Below are 20,084 nucleotides of genomic sequence, written 5' to 3'. Positions count from 1 at the left end.
AATTAATAGCAGTTAATTTTATTTATTTATGATTTAATACTGCATCTTTACCTTTGTTTATGTTTCTCTCGACTGCAAATGCTGCCATGTATGGTCTGTGAGTGTTTGTGTGTGTAAGTTTTAATAAATTTTAACTTTTTATAATAGATTTATATATATTTTTGTGGTAGTAAATGATAAAATAGACTAGTATCCACATATATTTTAAGCATTCATGACATACCTAACTTTTTCTTAACTTTTTCAATATTTCTAGGCTACATGCTTTGCAATTTTTTTCAAATTGTCGTAAATCACAAAAAAATTTTCCTATATAATTATTGAAAAAATCTGCATATAAGTGGACTCATACAGTTCAAATCCATGTTGTTCAAGGGTCAACTGTAATTCCATTCACATGCAAAAGAAACAAATCAACATTGTCTTGATGTTTGATTCAACTTGATATGCATTCTTGGGTCTCAGTGAATTTGCATAATTCTATTGACTTGATATTATTTTGTTTCCGGTTCATAACCATAGAACTAAGACTAGTGGTGGCCAGGAAAATTTTAAGTGGGGATGCTGTATATACCAAATAAGAAAAATAATTCATTTTTTCCTATGCAGTAACCAATTTATTAATAAGTAAATTTACATATTAAAAAAATTTGCTTTATTAAAAATATTATTTGAAAATAAAATCCATTCTTCTATTGTTGCCATAAACTTTTGGCATAAATATTTCAACCTCACCACGAACACACACACCAATAATAAAAGTTTCGTATCTCACAGAAATAATGCGCGCAAGTGAATCCAATTCTGCTCAGCTGCAGTTTTACTCAAAAGAAAATAAAATTTCATGCACACTTTCTGTTCTTTGTGGTCAGTCATCACAAAATCACCAAAATTACTTGTAAGCACTAACAAAACAGCAGCCAGAACAGCTAATCCGTTCACACAGGATGATGCCACTTGCCAGATTGGCACAGAAAGCTGCACACTCACGATGCCTAGGCATCGTGAGCGTGCAGCTTTCTGTGCCAATCTGGCAAGAAATCGGCATCATTTGTAACTAGAAAATGCACACACCGCAAGTTCAGATTCCGTGTATATTTAGGTACACCCTCGTATATGCTGCCCTGAGTTGATTTAAGATTACATCTTGGTTTTTATTACACTGGGTCAGACATCTTATGTTTTCATTTACCTTCTTAAATTTATGTATATAATTATTAAATTTTATGTAAGGCATTTTAGTGAGTTTCCATTGATTTTTTTTTTCATTTGTGGTGTGAAAAAGGTAGTCCAGATTTATGTGCCCAGTTCTTCTTTACATATCTGATATGTTCCTTTTGACAGATTTCTCCAGACTGTCCTGTCTGTTTAATGTAACAAACCCACCAAGTACAAAATATTTTGTATGTTCCTGGTCTCTTTATAGGCAATGAGGTTGTTTTGGTGATTTTAACATCATAAATGCTTTTTCGTAGTGGTCAGAAGGCAACTTTATTGGCAAATTATGTTGTTGTATGATTTTTGCTGTTTTGTCCTTAACATTTCTGATGTACGCTTTATGTGTGGTTCCAATAATCATTTTTGATTATTCACTATATAAACCTTTGTATTATTATTATTATTATTATTTTATTTTTTTTTTACCCAGTTCTTCTTTACATATCTGATATGTTCCTTTTGACAGATTTCTCCAGACTGTCCTGTCTGTTTAATGTAACAAACCCACCAAGTACAAAATATTTTGTATGTTCCTGGTCTCTTTATAGGCAATGAGGTTGTTTTGGTGATTTTAACATCATAAATGCTTTTTCGTAGTGGTCAGAAGGCAACTTTATTGGCAAATTATGTTGTTGTATGATTTTTGCTGTTTTGTCCTTAACATTTCTGATGTACGCTTTATGTGTGGTTCCAATAATCATTTTTGATTATTCACTATATAAACCTTTGTATTATTATTATTATTATTATTTTATTTTTTTTTTACCATGGTGGGCTAAAGATTTTTTTTTCCATTTTTATCAATTTTATATATTTTTTGTAATCTTTAAAATTTATTTTTACATATTTGAAAACCCTACTCTAGAGACCAAACATGGTACTTTTTCGAGCTACTTCATGCCTCCAATAAGCAGGGCAGTGGTCTCACTGGGCAATGAAATTCGTATCCTACCTAAAGACAATCACAAACATGGAGGGATTTGAACTTGTGACTTGTTGGTTGAAGAGCAGGTATGCTAACCACTCAGCCACCCAGGCTGGCAAAGTAAGGAAACTGCACTTTTATAGTCATGTGGTTGCTGTCTTGTAACCTGAAATGGTTCATTCAAGATGCTATTGTAAGTGTTGATGTAAGATTTTTTTTTTTTAAATCATTACTGGATGTAATGGATCTTTCTTTGGGAGTTTGATGATGCCTCTGTTTTCTGTGCCGAGTGGTGTGAGCTAAATTATGGCCTGTATTGAAATGCTTCCTGTAAACTTCAAAAGGAAGATTGTCATGATCATCAACTTTGATGAGAACATCTAGAAAGGAAATGGATCTGTCTTTTTCTACTTTTGATCTGAACTGGATTTTGTGATTTAAATTGTTATGGAAGTTAGCGAAGTTATGGAGAGTTTCTTCTAAGGTTGGCCAAATGATGGAAACATCCTTTGTATATCTTGCCCATAATTTTTTTCGTAAGGGTATCTGGTGAAAAGATGTGCTGTTATATAGCTTCTGAATGATCTTGATTTTTGTTGATTTATTAAGTGTTTTCTTAGATTAATTGTGTATTTTTGGTATGTTATTGTAGTTTTTTAGTGTAATTATTGTACTACAGCATTTTATAACATAATTGCAGAAATATTATTAGTTTTTAGTACTCTTAAGAATGACTTCAAAAACTCATCACAACAAAACAATGTCTAAAGCTCAAGTTGTTACTACTGAGGAGAGCATTTGTCCTGATGAACAAAAAGCTGCTGCCGTTATGATGATAATTTATATGAGGATAAATTGACAATAAATATCAGAAAGGTGACAAAACACTCTGGAATCTATTAAAAAAAGTTTAGAAATGGAGGAAAAACGTACTGTAATGTGAATTAGAGATGAAACCAGAAGATAAAGATCTTGAGATAGAAACAAGTAATGAAAAACTGAAATATGGAAGCATAAAAGTTTTACGATGACTGCAATGCATAATTCATAAAGCCTTGTCAGAGGGTCAAATTCCAGATGATTCGAGTAAAGTTCTCATAGTACCCATCTAACCAAAAGGGAAAATAAAATGATATGAGAATTACAGATGAATTTCCCTACTAAATACTGCAAGGGTGGATTTATACAAGCATATTTGAGAAGAGACTAAGAAACACTACAGTATGGCCAACAAAAAACAGTACACCCCTTCAGTACACGTGCTATGAGATATTGCCGTTCAATTGCATGCACATTAATAGAAGAGCACATATAGAGTCTGTGCCATACATTTAGCTGTAGCAATGGCAGTGACGGAAGAAAAGACATTTATTGTTAAGCATAATTTTCATTCTTACGGAGTTGGTCGAGCAAATGGTCTAAACCAGTGTTTCTCAACGTTTTTTGGATCATGCCCCACCTCAACATCTCAAAGATTTTGATGCCCCCCCTAGCATAATAGTCAGCCAAGTTCTGAAAAAGTATAATGTAAATATGTATAAATATGGACATGTAAATTTTCTAATTACCCCCCCCCCCAAATATTCAAATTTCCCCCCTGTGGGGCATACGCCCCGCGTTGAGAAACACTGGTCTAAACCTACAACGTGTTTTTGAGCAGTTTGTTCATCATTTTCGTAAGTGTGTCCCTAAGCCATAGTGTCGTCATTGCCATAATCAAGAGCTTCCAACATACCAGGAGTGTTCTACCACAATGCAAAGGGAATTCAAGGAGATTACTAACTGTTAACACAAATGAGAATCATGGTTTCTCAAGACCTGAATTTGTCCAAGATAAACCTCTTCACAGCAAGAAGGGCACCACATTGTGTGCAGTTTCTGGCCATGGCATAATTGGGCCCTACTCCATCGAAGAGGGTGGTGTAACCATGACCTCGAATAGCGAATGCTACATTGAGAATGTGGTAGTTCCATTCATCCAGGATTTGCTTAGGATGTGTCATGCAAAAAACATTCCATTTTGTGCACAGGTATTCCAACAGGATGGGGCAACCTGTCACACATCACATGGTTCTAGAGCCTATTTATCAGAACATTTTCCCAGGAGGCTCATACCCTTCACGTTCTCCTGATCTCACATCACTTGATACCTTCATTTGGTTATGTCGAAGGAATGGGTATTTCACCATGACCCACCTTCAAACCTTCATGAAATAAGGGATAAAATTACATGATGTGTCCAGCAGATGTCACAACCCTTGTTTCCAAGATGACGGAGAACCTTTGCATGAGCTACGAAACCTAGCTTGAAAGACTAGGTGCTAATTTCAAGTGCATAATCTACCGTCGTTAATACTTTATTCGACCAAGATTCCACTGATAGTTGTGGATGTACATATTATCATTTGTAAACATATATTTCTTTGTTAATATACTCGTTTACTCCATAACATATCATTGTTATCATTCAGTACTTTTTTTTTTTTTTTTTTTTTTTTTTTTTTTTTTTTTGCACCATTCTATAGAAGGAAAAACTTGAACAAGCTGGGTTCGAAGAAGAACAAATGGAGGTTGTAAAGATACGATTTTAACTTTAAGACATAATTGAGAAATCATGGAAATATGACAGTGATCTTTAGTTAGGTTTTGGAGATCTGGAAGGCCTATGACAAACTGCTAAGAGAAAAGCTGTTTAAAAGGCTACAGTTATAGTGGTGTAAATGAGATATTATATCAAGCAGTGTATAGTCTATATTTGAGTTATGAGTCAGCAGTTAGGCTTGAAGAAGGTGCAGGAAGATGGTTTGATGCTAAATAAGTGGCATTAAATCTGATATCAAAATTGGAGACGTTAATCTCAGATTCTAGAAGTCTGCAGGATCCCCTAATTGAAAAACTGATGTAAATTAGCAATAAAAACACAAAGACAGTGAAAATAAGCAGAATCATTCAAAACATAAACTGCATCCTGGATGAAAAATCTATCAAAGAAGTAAAACATTTCAGCTATTGTTCAAACCAATTTTAACTTATCTGAGAGCTGGGTTAGAAAAACAAACACTTATCAAAGTACTGGAGACCACAAATATGAGAATTCTGAGAAAGGTTAGGGAAGTGAACAGATGACATCAGTGGCAGAATCATATTAAAAAACAAGGATATTATTAAAGAACTTGATATTGTTAGCATTCTTGAATGTGTTAGCACAGCTATTCTCAATTAGTATGGTCACTTAAATGGAAGGTAGCAAAACAAATATTTTTTTCAGGATGATGATGCAGTAAGAAGTGTCTCAGATGACGAAAATAGAGATTGTGATAATCTTGAAATCCTTCATATAACAGATTGATTTGTAGTAAAGTCGATAGGAAGTTGGTAATGACGTAACCTTTTCATGATGTAGAATCGTAATATCCTGTACACTCTAAGGGTACACATAATGAATTTTGATGATGATGAGTGTTATAAATATTATGTCTTTCTTATTCATCTTCCAGGAATGCTCCTGGTTCTGTCTTCCTGCACATTGGGCCAATAGACAAAACACGCTACACCTTCTACCAAGCGGATGCCTGGTGAACGTCTGTTACCGGAGTGCGTAACCTCAAAGATAAAATTTGGAGGTGGCTGTGTGATGGTGTGGTCCTGTTTTTCCTGATTTGGCCTCAGACATCTGTTTGTGATGCCACAAATACTGAACTCCGAGAGGTATCTGAACACTCTGGACAATGCAATGCTTCCTACTTTTGTGGCATTTCTGCAGAACTGATCATTGTCTCTTTCAGCAAGCCAATGCACCGTATCATAAAGCTTCTGCTAACTGTGTGGTTTGTGGACATGAATGTCACCACACTTGACTGCCCTTCACAGAGCACTGATCTCAACTCTAATGAACTGGAGCGTTGGTTGAGGTCAAGGAACGTCTGCCCCACAACAGTCCAGACCTCATTACATGACTATAGGAAGAATAGTCCAAAATTCTCATTGATCGCTGTCATACGCTTGTGGAAAGTATGCATTGTAGGATTTCTGCAGTCATCACAGTGAAAGAAGTCCTGCAATCTTCTTATTAAAGTGATGGCTGTTTGTTCTTCACACTATGGTGTCCATTGACTTATTTCCAAGCAGTGTATATCCTATAAAATACATAATAGGTGCTTATGCTAATGTTATTTATATATATATGGATAGACATTTTTGCATGATTTAAGGATGCCTTACTTGTGTTTGTAATTGATTAGTATAACTTGCATATTTTAGCAGACATTAAAAACCATTAGCTAGTCGAACTTAGTGTATCTAAGGAAATGCTTTCATGTTTCTTAGGATATCGTGTCAAATTAGGTGATAAGGATGATGCTCCAAATACTGGAAGATTACATGTTGATTATGCACAAGCAAGGGATGATCAATATGAATGGGAATGCCGTCAGAGAGCTATTCAACGTGAAATGCGTCACAGAGAACGACTTGAGCAGGAGCGTTTGCGACCACCCAGTCCTCCACCTGTAGTTCACTATTCTGACCATGAAGCAGCTCTTCTTATTGAGAAGTTAAAACGTAAGTAATAAAATGTTCCATTGGCTATTTTCTGTTTGGTCCAATGTGCCATATATGTATATATATATATATGTCTTTATCCCAGATTTTAATATTTATCATAGTAGAAATAAAACTGACAACAGTCATAGTTTTGAATTAGCAAGCATTTGTTATCATCTTATCATGCTTTATGTGTTAAATTCCCATAAAGCTAATTTTTCGTGCACCAAATAAAATAATGAAGATAAAATAAAGAATTAAAGGCAGTCATTTATGAAATTAATCATGCATTTGGAATATTTATAAAATAATCTCTCAGCTACCTCATTCTGTTGGAAACTTGATGAATTAACTGAGAGTATGATTAATTGAATGTACAGTTATGTAGTGCTTTCAGAGAATTGTTGACATGCTATCCTATTCAAGGAGTTAGTTAACTGAGATTTATTATATTATATGGGCAATGCCATTGAGTCCATAGGCTCATTGAGGGTGTCCCTAAACATTATGTCAAGCACTGTCCAATATTTGCACAATATCTCTCATACTTTGCTTTGAATCCATTCAACCCATTTTACTCATTCACCAGGATTAAACAAGAATATAATTTATTTGGTGATACACCTTTTTGTTACTTGTATATGAGAAATATATGGCTTCTGCAATAATTCAGCCATGGTATCTTTCCTGGGTCTGCTCCCACTGATGACACCTCAGTAAAGGTTAAAACTAGTCTGGGTGAATGACCCTTTCTATAATGCATAACAATACAGTATATGCTTCTGGAAGGAAGTGTGCTTTGCATTATGGGATGGTAAGTTGATGGGGAACTATCATTCTCTATATATAAATGTCAGGTTATCTCAAAAGTAATGTCATTTTGAGCATTAAGTTTTTAAAGGATATAAAAGATAAATCACTTGCTAATTTAATCAAGTATATATATTCTCCATTTCAATCAATAATGCTCTCCTGGTGCTGTGAAAGCTTCATAATGCCATTTTTATAGAATTCAAGAAATTTGGAGGCAAAGAAGTAGCATAGGCTCAATTTCAGTGCCTCTAATGTATCGTATTGTTTTTCATTAATGAAATGTTGCAAACTTTGGAATAAGTGGTAATCTAAAGATGCAAGATCAGGAGAGTATGGAGGATGTGAAAGCTTTTCCTAGCCAAGTTCCTCAATCTTGGTATAGGTGATTCTTGCACTATGAGGCTTGTGTTATCATGATGAAAACAACACCGTTTCGATTGTCCAGAGAACACCTCTTTTCTTTCAGTTTTTCAATCAGTTGATCGAGTTGTTCACAGTATATTTCATCTGTGATTGTTTGGTTTTGTGGCAAGAGTTCAAAGTGTATAATACCAGCCATATCCTACCAGATGCTTAACAAAACCTTCTGAGGGTGAAGGTCTTGTTTTGGCTGAGGTTTAGCCTGTTCCCCTGAATGAACCCACTGCCTTTGGTGCTTAACATTCTTGTAAAGTATCCACTTTTCATTACCGCTAACTAGATCGAGCCTCTCGAGAATGAAGAGCAGTGCAGATGTGATGCACTCTCATCAATTGTTGTTCGTCAATTTGTGAGGAATCCACTTGCCAAACTTAAGCACTATTCCAAGTTCTTGCAAATGGCAATGGATGGTTGATGACGATGAATTAAGATCTTTTGCTAAATCTTCAACAGTTGCATTGGCATTTCTTGCAATAATGGCTTCAACATATCATTATCAAGAGACAGGATACCCAGAGCGAGGAGGGAGTATTTCGAGCTTAAGTCCCCTTGTTGAAGTTTTTGGAACTATTGCTGGCAGTTTTGCACATTCAGAACATTATTGCCATAACACTTCTTCCACATTTTTTCGAGTGTTAGTAGTGTTGCCTTTTTTTAAACTCATAAAGCATGATGTGCCCCATGTGCTCTTCAGTTACCTCCATAGTAATAAAGGGTTATTTAAACAATAACTTATGTATGATGTTCTTGCAAGGTGGAATTCTTTAGAATGAGACCACCTCAGCTTAGTGGTACTAGCTTTAAACATTCATGTTTAGACAAGCTGAGACACATTTGAACAAGTAGTATAAAAATGACATTACTTTTGCGATACCTGATTAGTCTAGTTGCAAAGATACTTCATGTGCAAAATTTGTTTGCTTACGCTTGAATAAAGTATTAAAGAAAAATATAATTTCTTTGCAAGTGTAATTTACTTTGTAATCAAGCGGCAAAAACTTTCTGTCTTGATGGTTCTGTTGCATCATCACCACCCACAGAAAAAGGCAACCTCTTGACTTCCTACTTCTCCAATTCTTGCACTGCTGATCTTGGTAAATGTTCCCCAACTGTTTCACTCATCGATCAATGCCCAGTTTGACTTTTTGCCAGAAAGAGATCAGAAAAATTCTTCTCGAATTAGATACCAAAATGTCTTCTGGGTCTGATGGTTCCTCTAGTCGCTCTAAAAATTGCCCTGCAGTCTGTAAATTAGCTCTTATTCGACCCATCCTTAAATCTTTATTTTCAAACTGCTGTCTAATTTCTCTCACCTCAGTCCTTTCCAAAGTAATGAAAAGAACCAACACTCACTTGCTATTTTACTTTGATGACAACTAACAAAGATCACCAGTATGGATTCTGTCAGTGGTTGTTGCTATCTCCAAGCCTTTTGATCAGGTCTCTATCAGAAAGTCCTGTTAAGTAAACTACCATCATTTACCCCACCCCAACTTCTGCATTTCTGCCAGCTTTCTAACTGGACACTTGCTTCATGTGACAATGAATGGTTAGCTATCTTCTAACCATACAACCACTGCAGGGATTCCATGAGTCTGTTCTCTCACCCATGCTGCACTTGCTATATATATAAATGATCTACTCCAGCAGACCACAATCCAGTATGCATAGTTTTGCTGATTACAGCATGTTGCATGCCTCCTTTTCATTTGACAAACTTGTCAATGCACAAATCATCAGAACCTTAACCACTAATATTTGAAATTAAAATCTTCAAAACATTCATCATCAATGGGGTTTGAATAATCTTCTCTGTTTAAATAATAGCAAAACACAGCTCTGCCTTATTTTCCACAAAAAAGAACCCTTCTCTTTCCTTTCTTTTAAGCTTACATGGTGATCCAAATGCATTTTTGAAAATTATGGAGTTTTATAATTTTAAAAATTATAAAAACGAATAAAATTATATTTGAATAAAATATAATTTTATTCATTTTTGAATAAAATATAATTTTATTCAAACAACTACCGTGTTTGAAAAAAAAATTTAGAACCCTTCTCTTTCAGCTTTACTTTTGATAACACTCAAATATCTATGCACAATCTGATTTCTCTTCTTGGGATAACACTAACCTCAAATCTCTCTGGGTACAAACATATTGCAGATGTTGCCTTCTTTGCATCTAAAAAATTAGGTTTTCTTTTTTGCTCAAGGCGTCACTTTAAACTTCAAATGACATCTAATTTTATACAAATCACAAATCCGTCCCATTGAATATTGCTCACACATCTGGGGTGGTACCCCAAAGGTCCCTAAAGATACTGCACTCCATACTAAAAAGGGCTGTCAACTTTATTAATGACCCCTCTCTCACTAGTACACTTCACTCACTTTCACTCAGGCACTCGGTTTCCTCTGCTTACATCTTCACAGTCACTGTTCATCAGAATCGGCATCAATAATAATCTTCCATTTCTTTTCAAATTCATTCAAATGTGTGCTACAGCTTATCAACACTCCCTGCCAGTGCATCTACCAAAGGCACAGAACAGATTTCTCCTCCTCTTCGGTTATCTCCTCTGCCACTGCCATTTTATTTGTTTCCCAAGGAATAATCCACAGTTTTTTAAATTAAATGTGAACAGATTTCTTCCTGCCAATCCATAGTACAGGATGTTTCAAAAGTTGGTATACAATTTTGAAAGACAATAGAAGATAACAATAGATGAACAATTTTTATTATTGCACAAATGTAGTGTAACACTTGAAGTTTCAACATAGACAGTTAAAACTTGATATGACTGCCTCCAGTAATTCTGCAGACATTCCATCTGTAATCAGTTTCCTACCACATGTGGCAGAGCATATCTGTCGTAACTTCAAAAATGGCAGCAGTAAAAAATGGCCATATCCGCAGCAGGTCTCCAAGGTGAACAGCCTCTAGTCAATAGAGTAATGTAAGTAAGGTGAGTCGGCTAGATGGATCCATAACCTCGGGACAAGGATTATCTTTGGGGACTGGGCTGATCAGGCTGGGGTCCGAAGTGGGTATAGCACTGCACCGGGACTGGGTAAAACTTTCCAGTGATGGAATGGTTGAGCCTGGACTAGCGTTGGGCCTTCTCATGGAATGCCTCAGCTGCGTGGCATGCTGGATGGCCCATCTGGAGCGACCGTTTCAGCTGGCAACTAACAGCCGACTCAGAACTGACACAAACCAGGGGAATCCGATGGTTTAAGTACAAAGCAATTTGATGGTTACTTGAGAGGTGTTGCTGCCAATGTGTTTTCTGGCCAGAGCTTTGAATGTTTAAGGGGAAAGAATATCACTCAAGTTCAGGGGTATATGGCGGGAATAAACATGACTCTCCTCGAGGTAGACGTGATGGAGGGAGCCCTCGGGTCTAGTTAATGAGATAATTTTATCGATACCTTTCAAGAGAATATGTCATCAGAGGAAGCCTGATGATAGATACTGAGTGCTTATAGCACATTTCATAATTCCTGGTGAACTGCTAACCCTATACCAGGTCTGGTAGACCTCATATGAGGATCCCGAAGGTAGATACATGCTCTACTTAATTTGGGAACTTGCCTCCCCACCCACACACACATGAGCTTATCATAGAGAATTTGGCTATCTAGCTCCATTGTTGAATGGTATATTTTGTCTAGAACTCGAGGAGGCAGTGTACTCCATTTAACTCTAACACTGACTCTCTAGCAATGGACGTCTCGTTCGATCGATTTGGTGGCTCTGTAGTTTGACCATGCCACAAATGAAATACTCTTAAAATCAAAATAATATCCCTTATTCACTTGGACAGGGAAAATTCTCATGTGCTTGGTCATTTACAGATAAGTGCAAGTTCAACTGGCCAAATCTGTGGTTGGTGCTGACTTGGTGTTAGTGAGAGTATGAACAGTCTGTAGCTATAATATCAGTGGCAAGTATGCCTTATTAGTCATACTGTGGTAAATGCATGAACTGAACGTATTTAGGTTTATCCACCACAAGAAATAAGGACTGAACATCCCTGGGTTCTTAAAGCAAGATGATAGTAAGTAAGATGGATCAGGGCAGTCCAATCTGCTGTTAAGAATTATAGGTTAGTTTTGCCCTATCAATGACTTGTCTTTGCGATAGTAATCCTGCTCAGTATGAGAGGAACCGCAGGTTCAGACACTTGGTATATGTGCTTGGTAGAGTGGCCAGTGGTGCAAAGTTAACATCCATGGGATTATGACTGAACACCTCTAAGTCAGAATCCCGTCTAGCCACTCCAACAATACCGTTTCTGCCTCACATGTTGAAAGGCAGTGCTAGCTGGAATTGCTTTCATACCATTACGGTGCGACTGCTCAGTTGATGAGGCCACTAGAATGGAAGCATCAAGGCAGCCATTGAGACTATGCAGCCGTTGCTTCTCGCCAAACCATTCAGGTGTGATGTATGGGCACCAAACTGCAGATGACCTAGGTACTGGTCTATGTGTTGTGCTTAGAAGAGCAGACACCATACTGCAATCTTCTGAGACTCATCCTCTGACTGGTGGTACAAACACTTAATCTTTCATAAAGTCCCACAAGAAAAAATCTAACAGTGTAAAGTTGAGGAATGTGGTGGCCATTCTACAGGCACCCCTCTACCAATCCATCTGCTTGGAAAACGGGTATTGAGGTACAACTTAAGTCTGTCAGGTAATGAGGAGGTACTCTGTCTTGCTGGAAAAGTGTCCATTGTGGTCATTTTCATCTAATTGTGGTATTAGATACCCTTGTAGCATGTGCAGATACACACCATCAGTAACAGTAGACTCCAAAAAAAGAAGGGTCCACACGCTTTCTTCTTGCTTATTGCATAAAAAATTAGCCTTTGGGGTGCCGTGAGCATGTTCTACGATGCCATGCATTTTCTCTTCCCCAAATTCTGCAGTTGTGAGTGTTTATCACTGAAAACTATCATGTCCAAAAAGGCCTCATTTGTTCTATCCTACTGATCATTTCTATACAGAAATCCTGGCATATCTTCTTATAGTCTTTCTTCAAACATTGTACGAGGGTAAATTTGTAATGCCTTAGATGGCTGTGTTACCCCACAGTCACATGTGGAATTCCAATTTAATAAGATGCCCGTCTGGTTGACTTTCCAGGATTTCTCTGGAAATTTTTCTCGAACTTCTTCCACCACAGCATCGGAAACCCGCGGTCTTCCTGTTGATCTTGGATGACATACAGAACAGCCTGTTTTCACAAAATTCATGTGCCACATGTAGATCGTGCACCTACTTGGAGGTTTTTTGCTGTGTTGCATGCAGAAATTTCTCTGAACTTGTGATGCAGACTTTGTTTCTCAAACCAAAACACACAACGTGCTAGCTCTGCCTCTTCGAAAGTCACCATTTTTAAATGGTGTGATGTATGAACACTCAATCTAGTGTTATCGTTTGGTAATAAAGTTACGTGACCAAAAATTGATGTTTTTCACTACATTATGACACTCATTCAGCTTTTGTAAGTCATTCTCTGTTCTCCTGAAAAATTGTATACACCCTTTTGAAACACTCTGTATTTGTAATGAAGGTTTATTTTCTTGATCATATGAATTAATAAAATAATATTTGAGCCACATGAGCATGGAATAATATAAACACCAGCATATTTATAGAAAGGACGGTTATCTTTTGGAGATCTTAGTAGTTTACGAATAGTTTCTATTGGTTGGAATGTTACTCTTATTTTGTGTATAACAAATGCTGGTGTTTATAATATTCCATGCTCATGTGGCTCAAGTTACATCGGTCAGACTTCAAGAAGCCTCAAAATCAGGCAAAAGGAGCACATTGGCTACTTAAAAATCAACAGACAGGACATTTCTGGCCTATCATCTCATTTCTCTACAACTAACCATGTCATCGAGTGGAACAAAAGCTGTTCCCCTTACATAGAGGAAAACTACCATTCAAGAATTTTCAAAGAAGCAGCCACAGTCGCTCGTTCTACTGTTAATCTTAACAGAAATCAAGGTTTTATACTACCAGAGATATGGAAAACCCTAATTAGATCTCTAAAAATACAAGAAATGAACTTAAACACAAACTACAGGAAGTCCCTTAGCAACAGCTAGCTAACCTTGTACACGCGATACGTGTTTCACTCACGTTTGATGCTATTTTATTTGTAATTATTCTTGTCAGTTTTACAGTTACTCATAATTGTGAGATTGTTTTAAGCCTATATATCAGTGACCTGAAGATGCCAACAGTTAAAGTGTGGCAAAACTAGTTGGTAGAGTTAATAAATTTTATCAATACTTGATCTGTAAACCAAATATTATTTTGCTAATTCATATGATCAAGAAAATAAACCTTCATTATGAATAGAATCAATGGTGACACGAAAATCAAGGTACGCCGTTTTGAAATCCTAAAATGTAGAAAGGCGAGGTTACTAAATCGTCTCACTTTTTTGAAACGCTGCCGAGATAACTGTATAATTCCTAAGTTTTTACTTCTTAAACCTCTTTTCAATTCTAGACGAGCTAAAAATATTTATTTCAAGACATCGATGTTACTCGTTCGTGAAAGGTTACATCACACAAGATTCTTGCTTAGTCAAATTGACTCACAATGTTATGAACTGTACACGGATCTCTCCAGCTCTTTAGATGAGGAAATTTGGCAAGTCTTAGATAGAATAATTAATACCAGTTATGCCAAAGTTTTCAATAAAAGCAGACAGACCCAGATTAAGAAATTCAACTACCTTTATACAATAAATCTAAACCTTCTCTACCAGACAACCAAGTTATTCTTAATTTCTCAAACCACATCTTAATGAAACCTGAAATCGATATTCTCAAGAAAGGTTTCAACTATGCAATAGCTCCTCAACAGATACCTAAAGTGGATTTCATCTGTAGTCTAGACAAAGGAATCTCATTATTACCACTTCACACAGCAAATGATCTGAGACTAAAAAGTTGCATAATACTTTCCTCTCCCTATTCCATAAAACAAAACTTCTCCTCACTATATAGAAGACCTAAAATTAAAATTAATGTTGAATTAAAAAACAACAAAGACATCATAATACTCAAAGCAGATAAAGGAAACAGTACTGTAATATTGAACTCAAAGGACTATGAAGACAAAGTTAACCATCTACTATCAGACTTATCTATTTACCATATTTTAACGAAAGATCTGACATTAAAAAACCACCATGATACCAATGAATTACTACGCAATTTATCAAACTAGCCAACAGATCCTATTAAAGAACTAAAATCCATGCATCCTTTAACTCCGAGACTCTATGGCATCCCAAAAGTGCACAAAAATGATATTCCTTTACGCCCCATCGTTGATGCAATCAACTCTCCTACCTACTTATTGTCCAAACATCTCTCGAAACTCTTAAAACAACACATCCACAACTCAGAGAGTTACATCAAGAACTCAGGACATTTCGTGGAAAAGCTAAAAAACATCAACATATCGGATAATGACCCTCTAGCTAGCCTAGATGTCACCTCTCTCTTTACAAACGTTCCTGTAGTGGAGGTCATTGACATCTTAAGTACCTTGTTCCCACAAGACATAACCTCATTGTTTGCTCACTACCTAAATTCTAACTACTTTTCATGGAAAAATAAGATTACCAACAATTAATAGGATTGGCGATGGGGAGCCCACTTTCACCTTCATGTGCCAACCTCTTTATGGAAGACCTCAAAAACAAAATCCTTTCCCAAATTATTCCCAAACCTGAAATTTGGTACAGATATGTGGACGATATCTTCATCATTTGGAACAACAACAAAGATGACCTATATGACTTTCTCAAAAAGATTAACTCCTTCCATCATTCGATTAAATTTACTCTGGAACTTGAAAGAGACAAACAACTACCGTTTTTAGACATCCTAATCAAAAAGCAAATTGATGGCAGCGTAAATATATCGGCTTACAGGAAACTGACCAATACAGGACGCTACGTACATTTCAGCTCCTCTCACCATATCTCACATAAACTCAGCATTGTACACATGTTAAAGAAAAGAGCTATTAGCATCACAACAGACAACCAGACCCTTCAAGATGAGTTAACATTAATCTCTAACAATCTGTACTTGAATGGCTATCCAAGAAGACTAGTCAATAAAATCTTTTTCTCTGAACCACCACAAAGAGAACAAGAAGATATTCAATATATAAAAACTATTGCAATTCCGTATGTAAGTGGCATCTCCAACAAACTCGCCAGCCTCTTCAAACCACACAAAATAAGAGTAACATTCCAACCAATAGAAACTATTCGTAAACTACTAAGATCTCCAAAAGATAACCATCCTTTCTATAAATATGCTGGTGTTTATATTATTCCATCATGTGGCTCAAGTTACATCAGACAGACTTCAAGAAGCCTCGAAATCAGGCAAAAGGAGCACATTGGCTACGTAAAAAAACAACAGACAGGACATTTCTGGCCTATCATCTCATTTCTCTACAACTAACCATGTCATCGAGTGGAACAAAAGCTGTTCCCCTTACATAGAGGAAAACTACCATTCAAGAATTTTCAAAGAAGCAGCCACAGTTGCTCGTTCTACTGTTAATCTTAACAGAAATTAAGGTTTTATACTACCAGAGATATGGAAAACCCTAATTAGATCTCTAAAAATACAAGAAATGAACTTTAACACAAACTACAGGAAGTTCCTTAGCAACAGTTAGCTAACCTTGTACACGCGATATGTGTTTCACTCACGTTCGATGCTATTTTATTTGTAATTATTCTTGTCAGTTTTACAGTTACTCATAATTGTGAGATTGTTTTAAGCCTATATGTCAGTGTCCTGAAGATGCCAACAGTTAAAGTGTGGTGAAACTAGTTGGTAGAGTTAATAAATTTTATCAATACTTGATCTGTAAACCAAATATTATTTTACTAACTCTGTATTTGTGTACAGGGTGTTACCTCATGTGGACAGGTTCTCTAAAAAAAAATGGAGAAATGCCTTTAACAGCTGGAATTCATTAGCTTATCAAGGTAATATGGCAAAAAGAGGAAATTGCAGTTGATTGAGATATAGCCATACTGTGTCCTACTTTTAAAAAAGGAGATATCATGATTACCAGGACGTGCAAAGGTATCTCCCTCTGAACACTAGCTAACAAATTACTGTCAAAGTGTGATATCTCACACTTCTTCAGCAGAGCATGACATTGGATAGGATGCAAGAATTGCTTTCATTCTTTTGTTATAGATTCTTATCAGGGTAAATAGGTTATTATAATAATCTCCATCCAAGCAAGTGATGTCATGCTAGAGTGAGGAATTTACCCATGAGTAGTATAGGCATCTCATTAATTATATACCAACAGATTCTATACTAACATAATAAATTTTGTTTTATCTGATGTATCTTTTTTTTTTTTTTCTGAAAATGTAACATGAGAATTCCATTTCATGTTGCTGTCGATATATAGACCAAAGTATCTTATTCGGTTTTCTTTATTTTCTTTATTAATCTGCAGTGACATACTTGCTTGCCATTGCAATCTAGCTTATTTATTAAGTTGAAGTACATACTGCATATTTTATGCAGTATGCATGTTTTATATAAATTTATTTTGAGGCCATTGTTATGAAACCATTTGTTTATTTTTGTCATATTTTGATTTATGGTCTTTTAATGCATCAGTATCAACTTTGTCGGAAATCAGAGCTGTGTCATGAGCAAAGGACTGAATTTTGCCAAATGAGTTTGCAATCATACAGATCATTAACATAATTTAAAAAAGAATAGGCCCTAATAAGGAACTTTGCAGTACACCATATTTTATATTTTGTATTTCAATGTTATGTTCGTCAGAGTTAATGAATTATTTCCTCGTAGCTAAATATGATTTAAACCAATTCATTGCACCACTGCATTTACTGCAATTGCAGATCTTGATAGATATTTGAATGCTTTGGAGATGTATAGAAAAGTAGCTGCAGTACACGTCCCACAGTTTTATCCTATTGTGTATTAATTCCATGAAAACTAACAGTGCTCCTTCCATGTTTAAACCAGGTCTAAAACCACACTGATTTGGGGTCATAGAAATATATAGTGTTCGGATAGTAGTTTAAGTGTTTTTTAATTAAAATCTCAGTGGCCTTAAAGAACATTGATAGTATAGATAAGGTGTATATGTATCATCATCATTCTTAGCCATTGTCGATCCACTGCTGGATGGAGGCCTTTCCAAGATTACTCAGAACTGTCTGTCCATTGCTCTCCTTTTCCATGTCACTCCTGCAAATCTGATGATATCATCAATCCACCGTGATTTAGGTCGGCATCATGATTGTTTTTTCTCTTGTGGAATCCATTCCAGTACTTCTTTTGTCCATTGTTGATCTTGTCTTCAAGCGATATTGCCATTGCCACTTCATCTGTTTCATTCTTCCTATGATGTCAGAGACTTTGGTTTAGTTTCTTATCCACGTACGCCTTTTGTGATCCAGTCTTGTGATACCAAGCATACTTCTTTCCATACTAAATTGTGTTGTTCTTAATTTCTGAATTTCCTTTGCATTTAGTGTCCATGTTCACAGCCATATGTTAATATAGGAAGAATACACTGGTTAAAAACATTTCTCTTCGGGCATAATGGTAGTTGGCTTTTGAATATTGAATGTAATTTTCCGAATGCTTTTCACCCACACATCGTGCACTTTTTAATTTCGTCCATGATATTTTGCTAAATTGATATCTGTTGTCCTAAGTATGTGTAATGATCTACTTGTTTAATTTCCTCATTATTGATTTTTATTATTTCTGGTTGGACATAGCTATTGAACATAACTTGAGTCTTCTTTAGGTTTATCTTTAGGCCACCTGTTTTGCTAGCAATTTGAAGTTCATGGATGCGAGTCTGTAATTTATGCACAGTTGAAGTAAAGATAAGTATGTCATCTGCAAAGCCATTTACACTTAAATATCTTCCATTTATCTTCATACCTTTCCCTTCCCAATCAAGAAGTTTGAATATTTCTTCTAGGCATGCTGTGAATTATTTTGGAGATATTGTGTCATCCTGTCTTATACCTCTCTGTATTTTCACAGAAGAGATGTTCTCACTAAAATGAATTGCTGCTGTGGCATTGGTGTATACTGATTTGATGGTCCTGATGTATGGATCCTCCACTTGTTGGTTTCATAATGTTTTAAGTATTGCACAAGTTTTAAGTGAATCAAAGGCTTTCTCATAGTCAATAAAACCAAGTCATAGTGGTAATTGATATTCATTACACCGTTCAATAATCTGCTATACAACTTGAATATGGTCCATTGTACTAAAGCCCCTTCGAAAGAGCTGCCTATTCTTTTGGTTGCGCTAGGTCTAGAGTCGCACAAAGCCTATGAGTTAAGACTTTTGTAAACCACTGATAATAGACTGATAGGTCGGTAGTTCGTCAAGTCTTCTACCTCACCTTTTTTATTTATCAGAATTAGGGCAGCCGTCTTCCATGTTCTTGGTACATCATTTTTCTTCAGGTATAAAGTAAATAGTTTTGCTAGGAGTTTGTAGATTATTTCTCCACCTGTTTTTAGAAGTTTAGTTCTAACTCCATCCTGCCCTGCTTTGGATGCTCCATATAACTTCTTCTGGTAGAATCTGTGGTACAGCTGTTTCATGGTTGTCTTCTTCTTCTCGTGGAAAGGCTTAGACGTTGGTTATGCATTTTTTACTAAATATTTTAAGGAAATTACAACGTCAACTGGATATACATTAAAATAAATTTGAATATACTTCAATATTTCGGCAATGTCACGTCGCCATTTTCAAGAAACTTAAAAACCAAGACACGTGCAAGCAGGCACAACAAACAGTAAGTGAGGAAGAAGCAGGAAGCTATTATTTCTCCTAAAGTCCTGATGGTTCTCCCTAGCAGGCAATGTTGGTATTCTTGGGCGATTGGGCTGAATGTCTTCTGATGTAGGTTTCCCAAATTTGAGGCGGTCTTATGCAGCCAAATTTGTTGAGGTTTGAATTGTTTTTTAGGGCTGAAGCTGATTCCATGAAAAGCCTTTCATATTTGTATTTACTACGGTGTATTATCGTGGCTTTCTTCCACCATAAATATTGTATTGGTGAAACGGGATGT

General features: G+C 36.1%; 1 protein-coding gene across 3 annotated transcripts in view; it reads left to right on the top strand.

Annotated features, from left to right (window-relative positions):
• The window catches only part of LOC150094500 (ecto-NOX disulfide-thiol exchanger 2), a 294,098-nt gene that overhangs the window by 144,047 nt on the left and 129,967 nt on the right, over positions 1-20,084 (top strand). For all 3 annotated transcript variants that reach the window (XM_090411781.1, XM_090411779.1, XM_090411780.1), the window contains exon 8: positions 6,470-6,703. In XM_090411781.1, coding sequence (XP_090267907.1) covers positions 6,470-6,703 — 234 coding nt within the window. The remainder of the gene's footprint in view (positions 1-6,469; positions 6,704-20,084) is intronic.

This window comes from Typopeltis vanoorti, chromosome 22 (genome assembly GCF_054136105.1).
Source record: "Typopeltis vanoorti isolate ZY-2024b chromosome 22, IOZ_Tvanoo_1.0, whole genome shotgun sequence".
Classification (NCBI taxonomy): domain Eukaryota; kingdom Metazoa; phylum Arthropoda; class Arachnida; order Uropygi; family Thelyphonidae; genus Typopeltis; species Typopeltis vanoorti.
This window is presented reverse-complemented; position numbering and strand designations above follow the sequence as displayed.